The sequence below is a fragment of the Mauremys reevesii genome, linkage group 25 (assembly GCF_016161935.1).
Source record: "Mauremys reevesii isolate NIE-2019 linkage group 25, ASM1616193v1, whole genome shotgun sequence".
Lineage (NCBI taxonomy): Eukaryota > Metazoa > Chordata > Testudines > Geoemydidae > Mauremys > Mauremys reevesii.
This window is the reverse complement of record NC_052647.1, coordinates 8,864,874-8,877,035: the sequence shown is the minus strand read 5'-3', so window position 1 is coordinate 8,877,035 and position 12,162 is coordinate 8,864,874. Positions and strand designations below refer to the sequence as shown.

Sequence of the window (12,162 nt, the reverse complement as noted above, 5' to 3'; positions counted from 1 at the left end):
TGGTAATAACGAAATAGACAGAGGTTCTTGATGTCACGTGGATTGTGTGACAGAACTGGGAATTGAGCTAAGGTCTCCTGAGTCCTGGTCTGGTCTCTTTATGTGTGTAACGGTGGGAGCAGGGGAGAGCTGTCCTGGCTGAGTGCTGAGACAGCAGGGTAAGTGTGCTCTTCTCCATGGGAGAGGGAACTGACCCTGCCCTGCCAGGCTCCCAGTGCTGGCTCCTGTGGGGGAGCGAGGCACCGAGCCTCATGGGATGGCTTTGGCAGCCCAAAAGCACAATGTGTAGTGAGCTGCGCATCCGAGGCTGGCTTTATGCCAGCAGTGAACCTTTGCCACGGAAATGTTTGATGTTGAATAAGGAGCTGCTAAGCTGATAGGATTGAGAAACACTGGCTGAACCCGACCTCCTTTATAACCCAGAGCGTCCTGCCTCCAGCCCATGTCTGGAAGTTGAGCTAGAGAGCGTACCTTGAAATCAAGCCCGGGTTTCTCTTTCTAAAAGGCTTCCAGTGATTGGAGAAGCCACCAAGTGCGTGATCTGAGGCTCCTTAAAGAGACGTGGGTCAGAATTCTGAGCACCTGCCCTCCAAGGATCGGGGTCCCCAGAACTGCGCCCGAGCCAACGCAGAGTTAAGGGAGGGCCCTAGCTAGGACTCAGATCACTAATTGTTTCTGAAAATCATGCCCCAGATGCTGTGTTCCTCTCCCACGTTTTCTGGGTCTACTTCGTCCTGGTCTGAAGTTAGGCTCATTAGATCGTAGTGGTTCCTTCTGGCCTTAAAATGTATGAATCTAGATACATACGTTCGACGAAGTGGGTATTCACCCACGAAAGCTCATGCTCCAAAACTTCTGTTAGTCTATAAGGTGCCACAGGATTCTTTGCTGTTTTTATGAATCTAGATAGAGTGGGCAATGTTAGCTGACACCCATGGGTCTCCTAATTCAAGCTCCTGTAAAGGTCTCGCTTCCTAACAGCGATTGCTTTAAGCCTGAGGTTTTATATCCTTCCAAATACTCCTTTTATAATAGTTCATACGCAACGCCGGCAGTTCTCGTTCTGCCTGTGTCTTCAGGGCAGGGACTGTCTCTGCAGCACCTGGCTCCGTGGGGCTTGGTTTGAGCCTCCAGGCACTGCCATCAGAACACAGAGCAATGGAGAGAGAAATGACGAGGCATAAGCCAGGGAATGTGGCTTCGTATGAATTGCTGCACTGGATCAGAGCAGGGAGCCCGTCTAGTCCGGCATCCCACCTCTGACGGGGGCCAGCATCCAGTGCTTCAGAGGATGGTGCAAGAAACTCTGTGGGTGGCAGTCAGAGGCAGGTTCCCCCTCACATGGGGATATTTTTCCTCCTGACCCCTGGCTCTGGAGCATGAGGGTTTTGTCCTTTTCATACTACTGGGTGTCTGGGTTGAGTTGACCTTGCCTTACTACTAATACAACTCTGATGCCTCAGCTGAGGCCGAAACCGGGTCCTTGCCCGCGCTGGGATTTTGAAATCAGGGTTAGCAACAGTGCAGCCTTTTGCACTAGGTTGGGGTGGGCGAGGAGGGGGTGTACCCATTTGCACGGGGCACCCGTGGCTAAAATTCCCATTGCAGACAATGCCTGTGAGGCTGTGCCAACCTGCAGGAGCGGGTTGCACCCATGGTGCCAAGGTTGCGTGGAGAAGGGACAGAGGAGGCTGGGGGTGGATGACTGGCATTGTGACAGGGTCTGGAGGCCAGGCGGGGAGTGAGGATGCATTTTGACTGGGCTGCGGCCAGGTTGGTGGGTGGCTCTGGCATCGGGGTGGGAAGGGCGCGGGTCCGGTGCCAGGGATTTCCCCTTGCCCAGAAGAGCCGTTGGGCAGAGGAATCTGGTCTCCATGTGAAACCTGTCTGAGCCCTGGCAAAAGCTGTTCTCGTAAACAAGGCCGCATTGTGTGGCTGGGTTTATAAACACCCCCCCGGCCTGGCGTCTTTCTCCTCCGAGCTCTGAATGGGCCTGGCTGCCGGCCAGCGGGGCGAGCCTGGGAGGGGGGATGCCACGGGAACGCAGGCGCTTCCTCCACTGCCTGCAGCAGGCGAGCTGCTGCACTTGGGCTTCTTTCCTAGCCTCTGAGTGTGGGCCGGGGATCAGGGAGGGCAGGAATTGGGATTGGGGATCCTGGCGGGGTGGTTTGGGGATTAGGGATGATGAGGATCTGGAATGGAAGGTGTGGGGATGTAGGGGAGCTGGGATCAGTGGGGATCCGGGAGGAGGAGGGGGTGGGGGTCAGGGCTGGTGATCTGGGGGAGCATGGGGATCTGCGGGAGAGGGTGCGGGGATATGGCAGGGGGCAGAGATGTGGAGAGGGGTGGGAGTGGGGGGAGCACTAGGGACTCCTACCATTGTGTTTTCCTGGTGCCCCGTCTGTAGGGGGCTTGCTCGCAGGAGAGGCCATGGGGGTGAGTGCTTGTAATAGGTAATAATTGGAGATATACCAATCTCCTAGAACTGGAAGGGACCTTGAAAGGTCATCGAGTCCAGCCCCCTGCCTTCACTAGCAGGACCAATTTTTGCCCCAGATCCCTAAGTGGCCTCCTCAAGGATTGAACTCACAATCCTGGGTTTAGCAGGCCAATGCTCAAACCACTGAGCTATCCCTCCCCCAGTAAATAATATGTACTGAGGAGGTTGGGGGTGGTCTGAGATTAGTGGAGAGGGGCTGGGGGGCATTTGAGGGACAACAGGAGATCGAGTCCCATGTTTGCGGGGCCGCCCAGGGTGCGGGTTGGCACAGCTGGGGCTTGAACCCGGGGTTCTGCGAGGGGTGGGGTGGGGAACGCTGTCGGGGGCGTGAGCAGAATGGGCGGTTGGGCGCGTAGGAAGGATGCTGTATTGTTTCCAGCTGTGCCGGTGACACCTCCCACCTCTTTTCCCCCCCCCTTCTCCCCCAGGACCAGTTTGACGACGTAGAGCGTCACACCCAGTGGGGGCTGGATCTGATGGAGAAGTACGTGAAGTTTGTGAAGGAGCGGACGGAGATCGAGCAGGCCTACGCCAAGCAGCTGAGGTAGGAGGGCAGGGGCCAAAGGCCAGAACGGCTGCTTACGGCACAGGATTCCTGGGTCTCGTTCCCTTCATTTGGAGGGGAATGGGGTCTAGTGGTTAGAGCTGGGTCCCAGGAATCATGGGTTCTGTTCCCAGCTGTGGGAGAGGAGTGGGGTCCAGTGGTTAGAGGTGGGAGCCAGGTTTCAGGACTCCTGGGTTCTTTCTCTTCAGCTCCCTCCCTCGGTACTTTTTGGAGGAAACAGTTTCCTCTCTCTGGGCATGTCTGCACTACAATAAATCTCCCATGGTCGGCTGACTCGAGATGCGGGGCTAAATATTTTCAGTGTCAATGCTCGGGCTGGAGCCTGAGCTGTGTAACGCGGGTCCCAGAGCCCGGCTTCCGGCCTGAGCCCAAACGTCTGTACTGTGATCTTACAGCCCTGCGGCCTGAGCCCTGAGTCAGCTGCCACGGGGGGTTTGTTGCCATGTGGACAGACCCTCTGTGCCTCCATTTCCCCATTGGTGAAATGGAAATCGAGGCAAAGGCAGCAGAAGGGATTTGCCCAAAGTCGTGCAGGGAACTGGCTGGCAGGATGGCCCGATTCCATGCTCCACCCACAGCTCTGTCCTTCCCTGGTCTCTCCCTCCTCCCTGACCTGGCCGTGCCTTGTGGCAGAGACCACTCATACCTGCTGATAGTGGGGGGGGGCAGAGTGAGGGCACCTGGCTTCAGCGGTGTTACTGAGCATGCTCAGTACAAGCCAAAGAGCAGATGGGGGGGAGGAGGCACATGACCCTGCATTCCCCCTCCCCCCCCCGCCCCGCTCGCATGCATCACGTCTGCCATATTATCTGCATTGTGCTCCAAGATCCCTGTTTGGCTTGGCCTGGCCTAGCGGGGCGCAAAGGGTTAACGAGGTGCCACTCAATGTTTCCTAGTTAAATCCCCCCCTCCCCGCCCCCGCAAAGGCTGCTGCTCTCCCAGCAAGGCAGCCAGCCCCTTGGCGCTTCCAGCCTGGAATACAGCTGAACTGAGGGCGGGCGGAGCTGGGGGAGCTGCCGTCCAAGTCTGTTTGACTCCTCTTGCTCTGTACCGGGTTGTTGGCTGGATTTTACCAATGACTCCTCGCTTCTGGCCCTTGGCTGGGGGGAGCGGGTTGTGAATCCAGCTCTGCCTTGCCTCGGAGACCGTCTTCTGCCTAGCTACAGAGCAGACACGCGTGTCTGCTCGCTGCCTCCCAGATACCCTGGTGATGGGCACCAGGAGAAACAGGCGCACGGCATGGGCAGTGGCAGGGTAAACTCTCTCCCCTTCCTGCCCACATTTATAGATTCCCAGGCCGGATGGGACCATTGTGATCATCTAGTCTGACCTCCTGGATAACTGCCCCAAATCATTCCTAGAGCAGAGCTTTTAGAAAAAGATCCAACCTTGATTTAAAAACTCAGTGATGGGGAATCCACCATGATCCTTGGCAGGTTGTTCCAGTGGTCACTTACTCTCACTGTTAAGAAATGTTCGCCTTATTACCGATCGGAATTGGTCTAGCTTCAGCTTCCTGTCGTCGGATCTTTCGCTGCTAGATTGAAGGGGCCCTTATAAAAGATTTGTCCCTCATGTAGGTACGTATAGAGTTCGACTGCGATCAAGTCACCCCTTAACCTTCTCTTGGTTACGCAAAGGAGTTTGAGTTCCTGGAGTCTCTCGCTATCAGGCAGGTTTTCTAACCCTTTCATCATTCTCATGGCTCTTCTTTGACCTCTCTCCGACTTTTGGGCATCAGAACTGGACGCAGGATTCCAGCAGCGGTCGCACCAGTGCCAGATACAGAGGTAAAAGAACCTCTCTGCCCCTACTCGAGATTCCCCTGTTTACACATCCCACTGCTGCACTGGTCAACACAGTATGGGGAGGAGGTGAGCAGCCCTCTGTGCTGAAAGAACAGGTTAAGGACTATTTAGAAAAGCTGGATGTGGACAAGTCCCGGGGTCCAGATCTAATGCATCTGAGGGTGCTGAGGGAATTGGCTGATGTGATTGCAGAGCTATTGGCCATTATCTCCGAAAACTCGTGGTGCTGGACGATTGGAAAAAGGCAAATATAGTGCCCATCTTTTAAAAATGGGAAGAAGGAGAACCTGGGGAACTACTGGCCTGTCAGCCTCATCTCAGTCCCTGGAAAAATCATGGAGCAGGTCCTTAAGGAATCATTTTGAAGCACTTGGAGGAGAGGAAGGTGATCAGGAACAGTCAACATTGATTCACCAGGGGCAACTCATGCCTGACCAAGCTGATTGCCTTCTGTGATGAGAGAACTGGCTCTGTGGATATGGGGAAAGCAGTGGACATGATATATCTTGACTTTAGCAGAGCTTTTGATACAGTCTTCCACAGTATTCTTGCCAGCAAGTTAAAAACACATGGATTGGATGAATGGACTATAAGGTGGATAGAAAGCTGGCTAGATCGTCGGGCTCAACAGGTAGTGATCAATGGCTCGATGTCTAGTTGGCAGCCGGTATCAAGCGGAGTGCTCCAGGGTTCGGTCCTGGGGCCAGTTTTGTTCAACATCTTTATTAATGATCTGGATGATGGGATGGATTGCACCCTCAGCAAGTTCACAGATGACACTAAGCTGGGGGAAGAGGTAGATATGTTGGAGGGTAGGGATAGAGTCCAGAGTGACCTAGACAAATTGGAGGATTGGGCCAAAAGAAATCTGATGAGGTTCAACAAGGACAAGTGCAGAATCCCGCACTTCGGCTGGAAGAATCCCATGCACTTCTACAGGCTGGGGAATGACTGGCTAAGCAGCAGTTCTTCAGAAAAGGACCTGGGGATTACAGTGGATGAGAAGCTGGATATGAGTGAGCCAGTGTGCCCTTGTTGCCAAGAAGGCTAACGGCATGTTGAGCTGAATTAGTAGGAGAATTGCCAGCAGATTGAGGGAGGTGATTATTCCCCTCTATTCGGCACTGGTGAGGCCACATCTGGAGTATTGTGTCCAGTTTTGGGCCCCGCACTACAGAAAGGATGTGGACAAATTGGAGAGAGTCCAGCGGAGGGCAACAAAAACAATCAAGGGGCTGGGGCATATGACTTATGAGTAGAGGCTGAGGGAACTGGGCTTGTTTAGTCTGCAGAAGAGAAGAGTGAGGGGGGATTTGATGATAGCAGCCTTCAACTACCCGAAGGGGGGTTCCAAAGAGGATGGAGCTCTGCTGTTCTCAGTGGTACCAGATGACAGAACAAGAAGCAATGGTCTCAAGCTGCAGTGGGGGAGGTCTAGGTTGGATATTAGGAAACAGTATTTCAGTAGGAGGGTGGTGAAGCACTGGAATGGGTTACCTAGGAAGGTGGTAGAATCTCCATCCTTAGAGGTTTTTAAGGTCAGGCTTGACAAAGCCCTGGCTGGGATGATTTAGTTGGGTTTGGTCCTGCTTTGAGCAGGGGGTTGGACTAGATGACCTCCGGAGGTCTCTTCCAACCCTAATCCTCTATGGTTCTATGATCGCGTTAGCCCTTTTGGCCACAGTTTCACAATGGGAGCTCATGTTCAGCTGATTATCCACCATGACCTCCAGATCCTTTCCAGAGTCACGGCTCCCATCCTGTAAGCATGGCCTGCGTTCTGTGTCCCCCAGATGTACACATTTACATTTAGCTGTATTAAAACACACGTGGTTTGCTTGCACCCATTTTACCAAGCCGCCCAGATCACTCTGTGTGAGGGACCTGACCTTTTTCAGTATTCACCACTGCCCCAGTTTTTGTGCTCACTGAGGCTTCTGGGCACAGGTGCCAACTTTTGTTGGCACCAGTGGGTGTTTGTGGGGCGCCCCCCCCAGCCCCTATTGGATCCCTCCCCAAATCCCTGCCCTGGCCCTGCCCCTGGTTCCTCCTCTCTCCTCCCTCCCAGGCTTGTGGTGCGAAACAGCTGTTTCGCACCGCAAGCACTGGGAGGGAGGGGGAGGAGGCGGAACAGAGGCAGAGGTGAGCTGGGGCGGGGTCGGAGAGCTGCCAGTGGGTGCGGAGCACTCACCAATTTTTCCCCGTGGGTGCTTCAGCCCTGGAGCACCCATGGGGTCGGCACCTGCGCTTCTGGGGGCGCGTCCCATGATTCTTAGCACTGCACTAAGCTGAGCCCCTCTGTGACTTCCTTCCCAGTGCATCCTGGGAGAACTTGGCTCTCCTTCCGTGGGGCGGGATGGTGGGAAGGTTAGCGGCATCCGAGGGGGGCGAGCCTGCGGCCATGTCTACATGGTGGTTGTGTTAGCAGCTGATGAGACGTGGTTTTAGCCTGCGCCCCGTCTTGGGCCAGCTGGCTCGAGTTAGCCGCCCCACAGCGCAGGAGGGAGGGTCTGTGCACTGACAGGGCACGTGTTGGGGACAGCACTCATGTTAACTCTGCAGGGAAGACCAAGCCCAGGGAGAAGCAGCTAAGCCAGGCCCACCCGGACAAGGGGGACTAGACTGCTCAGAGGATGGGAGGGGAATGCTCCCAAGCTGGCGAAGGGGTGTGGGCGCCCCCTTCCTGTTAGAATTTAAGAGGAATCAGGTGTTCAGATCCCAGGGCAGGGGGGCTGGCGATACCGGTCAGGGAACCTAGCAACCTCCAAGGGAGGGAACCAAAAGCTGCGTGAGAAACGGGGGCGGGCGGGCGGGTGTGGGGGGGAGCCTAGCTGGAAAGCACCTAACGTTCCTCTGCAATGCCAGCAGCAGCAACCTGCCCAGCAGGTGAGTGGCAGAACCCAGAACAGAATCCAGGTCACCTGAGTCCCAGCCCTGTCCTCTAACCGCTGTCTGCTGAGTCCCTCTGCCCCACTGAGCTGACCCAGCGTGGAAACACAAGGTGCTTTCCTGACTTGGCTGCCTGGTAACGTGTTTCTCTCTAGCATGTGGGGAGAGTTGGATGCTGGCTAAATGCGGCTGCTTCTGGGGTGGAAGAGAGCAACTTGCTGCTGCACAGCACAGTGGGCAGGGGGACTCTGAGGATGCAGGGATGAGCCTCTCTGAGTTAGGGGCTCCTTGATTCCCATGTATGCTGCGTGACTGCCCCTCTGTGGCACAGCACAGCTGCTAGGCATTTCATCCCGAGGAAGACTGGACAGTGCGGTGGCTACGGCTCTAGCATGGGCCTTGGGTGGCCGTGTGGTTCAGTGAGCAGGGGACTGGCTGTTCAGGTGTAAAAGACCTGGGTTCTAGACCCAGCTCTGCCCCAAACACCTGTGAGATGTGGGCAAGTCATTTAGGGTCAGATTTTTCAAGGTATTTAGGATGCTTAATTCCTATTGAAATAAATGGGAATTAGGTACTTAAATACCTTGAAAAATGTGGCCCTTATCTTCTCCCGGCCTCCATTCCCCACCTGTATAGTGGGGATAATAGCGTTGTCCTGCCCTGAAGGGTATCACATAATGTGTGGTGTGTGACGGGGTGTTAGATTGATCTGTCTTGCTAAGGAATCTGAGCAGCTGGGGTAGACCCCAAATATCCACAAAAGCAACAAAGAATCCTGTGGCACCTTATAGACTAACAGACGTTCTGCAGCATGAGCTTTCGTGGGTGAATACCCACTTCTTCAGATGCAAGTCACACACACATATCCACACACATCCAGCTCCTTTGGCCCGCCCAGAAGAATCGCTGTTAGCTGTACAGGGCCTATGACACAGAATCAAGTCATTCTGATTCCATCTAGCAGAGAGCAGTGGTAGATGCAGACGCACTACCCCCACCTCTCCCCCAACCCCACGTCACCTCCTATTATTGCAGGGATGCTGGCAAGACAATAAATTCATATAGTGTTAAAAATAAAACTAACTCTTCTCTTCTCCTCCTCCCCGCGGTTGTGGTGCACTGGGATGACTAATTATACAAACCTCAAGGGCTGCTCTCTGGCCGGTTCCCTATTTTCATGCTTTCTTCACCAGGGAACCGTAGGTCACTTTCCCTCTGATGTGTCACTTTCATGCTTGGGTCCTCCTATGCTAGCCCTACGGGGCTGTTTGGGGGTTTCCACCCGGCCTAGGGAAGATTGCTTTGAAATGGTCACTGGCCCTGTAAAGGTTTCATTGTCCCACTGGCTTTAAAAAAAACAACCTCCTCTGGAAGATCTAAGAGAGTAGGGATACAGCACACATCTTGCTGCCCCTTCCTCTGCTGGTGCACCTCCCCTCCTCCCCTGGAGGGGTCTGTCTAGGCCTCTTTCTCCAGCCTGGCCCAGTCCTTGGATTCTTACCTACAAACTTCTGCAGGCAAGTTTCAAGTCAGTTTCAAGCTTTTTTTCCTGCAGCCACAAGGGCTAGAAACTTACATTTTAAAACCATCTTGTAAGCAGAGGTGCTTGCGTAGACACCTGCCTGTAGGCGCTGAAGCTTTCAGAGAGTTGCTGCAGGTCACGAGCCTCACGCTAAAGTGACACTGAGCCGATCTAGTTGTGTTACGTCGGCTTCAGCAGCCTGTGGTTAGTGGCTACTTCTGATCCCAATCGCTGTGGGCGAGTTTGGAGTTGGGACACCGGTCGGTCAGTAATACCGCGTACAATGCAGTGGAGGAGCGACTGTCCATGTCCGCTGCTCACCTGTCTAAATGAGGCCAAGTGGCGATGATTATTGGATGATTGGGTTTGGGGGGGGAGGGGGGATGCGATAGGTCAATGGGCTTTAAATACACAGGCAGAGCTGGGCAGTGCTGATCCACCCCGCCAGCAGGGGGCAGCGTTGTGCCTGGGCGGACACGCACACAAGGCGTAATTCGAGTCGGGGGCAGCCAACGCTTGTCACTTTAGCGTGAGGCTGGCTCGTGACCTGCAGCAACTCTCTGAAAGCGTCACCGCCCACAGGCAGGTGTCTACGCAAGCACCTCTGCTTACAAGATGGTTTTAAAACGTAAATTTCTAGCCCTTGTGGCTGCAGGAAAAAAGCTTGAAACTGACCTGAGAAGTAACAAAAACAAAACACAACAACAAAAAGCCTGCCCCCCCCCCCACCCGCCCCACACCAGTAGGTGAATTAAAAAAAATAACCCAATGTGAAACTCAGGGCGAGGGGACAAGATTTTGCTGTGGAGCAGCCCTGCCTCCAGATCAGGACTAACGAGACAAACCCGGGAGAGGCAGCGGCTGGCGATATCGTGGGCTCACGGCCAGCCCTGCCGCGCTTCGTCTGTCGGTAAATTGAGCGAGCTGGGTCTTGTCAGCTCAGCAGCATGGTGTGAATTTGTTTGCAAGGTGCTTCCTGGATGTCCAGTGGGTGGTTTTGGGTTTTTTTTTTTTCGTTCTCCATCTCCTTTCTAACCAGGAAAGAAACTCCCAGCTCTTGGGAGGGGCTGTGCCCAAACTTGCAAGTGAAACCGTGGGCTGCCTGGCTCTCTCGGTGGCTCTGGTTTCTAGGAAGGCCACATCATGTAAGAGAGGAGGGGAGTTTCCTGCCAGGGCTAGGAAATTCTCTATTTGAGGCAGAGAGGATCAGGCCATTTAAGTCTGTCCTGAACCAACCAGCCAACAGAGGCAGTTTGACCTAGTGGGGTAGAGCCCTGGGCTGGGAGACCTGGGTTCTGTTCTGAGCTCTGCCCCTCCCCTGTTCTGTGACCTTGGGTGAGTCCTGTCCCCACTCCCTGCCTCAGTTTCCCCTCTGACACACTGTCTTGTCTAGCCTCTTTGGAACAGGGCCTGTGTCTGGGCAGCACCCAGCACAAGGCAGACCCCGGTCTCAGCTGGGGCCCTGTAGCTGTGACTGTAACAAACGCTGGTTGGTTCCGTGCTAGCAGGGTGGGCTGCGTGTATCTGGGAATGGATGTGCCGGGGCTTGGGCCTCTGTTTCTGCCTGTAGCCAGAGCTGGGTGTCCTGGGTCAAGTCGCTGCGGCCTCTTGTGCCTCAGTTTCCCGACCTCTAAAATGAGGGTTGCGATGCTTTTGTGAAGTGCTTGCAGACTTGCGGGGTGAAATGTGCTTTATTATGGATCAAGAGGCTTGGGCCCGAGGGGTGAGTGGAAAGGGGGTGGCCTGTTCCTTTAAAACCTCACCCCCACCTCCTGCTGACACTGTGCTCTTCCCCACCTCCAAAGTCCCCTGTGAGCCGCTCCCCCATAGCGCTGAGCCTGTCCCCACAGAAAGCAGTGGGCTGGAAAGGAGTGTCAGGAGAGGAGCCCATCCGCAGCCAAGAGCAGAGAGTGCAGTCTAGGATGCACCCAGAGGCCCCAGCTGCAATCGGGGGGTGGATCAGAGAGTCCTTGCCCTGAAGAGCTCAGTGTAAACAGACTAGGGGTTGAAGGGAAACTGAGGCACAGAGCAGGGACGTGAGACTAAGGTCACAGCAGAACTGGGAATAGAACCCAGGTGTCCTGACTCCCAGCTCAGTGCTTTACTCAATAGGCCATGCTTCCTCTCCATGTAAGCCCTTCCAGGAGGGGTCCCAGAGGCACTGGGCATCCTGGCTCTCAGATCACAGGAGCGTGGCTGGTGGGGAAGGAAATGCCTCTTCTGGCCTCCCTAAGGAGTGGGGCTGAACTGCGCACGGTCGTTGAGGCTCGGCCCAAGCCTCCGTGTGCCGTGGGTCCAGCTGGTGCCCAGGGAGGCTGTGGGCGTGGATCCTGGCCCCGCGATGTGGATCCTGGCCGCTTTCTGTGCTGCATGTGAATTTTGGTGCTGGTGCTCTCCAAAGCTGGGGTGGTGGCTGTGAATCCTGCCCCCGCCCCCCGCTGTGTGGATCCCACCACGCTCCAGGCTTGGGAGCTCCTTTTTCCTTTGGGGTGGGATGGGGATTACCCTGCAGCAGCCGCCCCCCAGAGCGGCAGCGAACACGGTGGTGAAGGCAGCCACCTCGTCCTGTCCTCTTTAAGGGGCAGCAGCCTCCGTTCACGCTGCGGGCAAGTGCCAGGCCAGACTGGCCTTTCTGCTAAGCAGATCTCTACCACAGGCCAACCAGAAGCCACTGGCCTATATTTAGCAGGAGGAAGGAAGAGCCCCCTCCAGGCTGGCTCAGCCCCGGGGTAGCTGACAGGAAGAGCAGGCATGTGGCAGAGAAGCCTGTACCCAGCATTTTTCTTGCAAACCACGTTACAAGCAGCTTCCCTCTCCTCGAGCCCATTTCAAACCAGGCCGCCTGTCTGTGCCTCGGCTCTGGGGGGTTCTCCAAGCT

The 12,162-nt window shown here is 55.1% G+C and overlaps 1 protein-coding gene across 2 annotated transcripts in view; it reads left to right on the top strand.

Annotated features, from left to right (window-relative positions):
* Positions 1 to 12,162, top strand: part of TRIP10 (thyroid hormone receptor interactor 10) — a 72,750-nt gene that overhangs the window by 33,298 nt on the left and 27,290 nt on the right. For both annotated transcript variants that reach the window (XM_039515037.1, XM_039515036.1), the window contains exon 2: positions 2,929 to 3,044. In XM_039515037.1, coding sequence (XP_039370971.1) covers positions 2,929 to 3,044 — 116 coding nt within the window. The remainder of the gene's footprint in view (positions 1 to 2,928; positions 3,045 to 12,162) is intronic.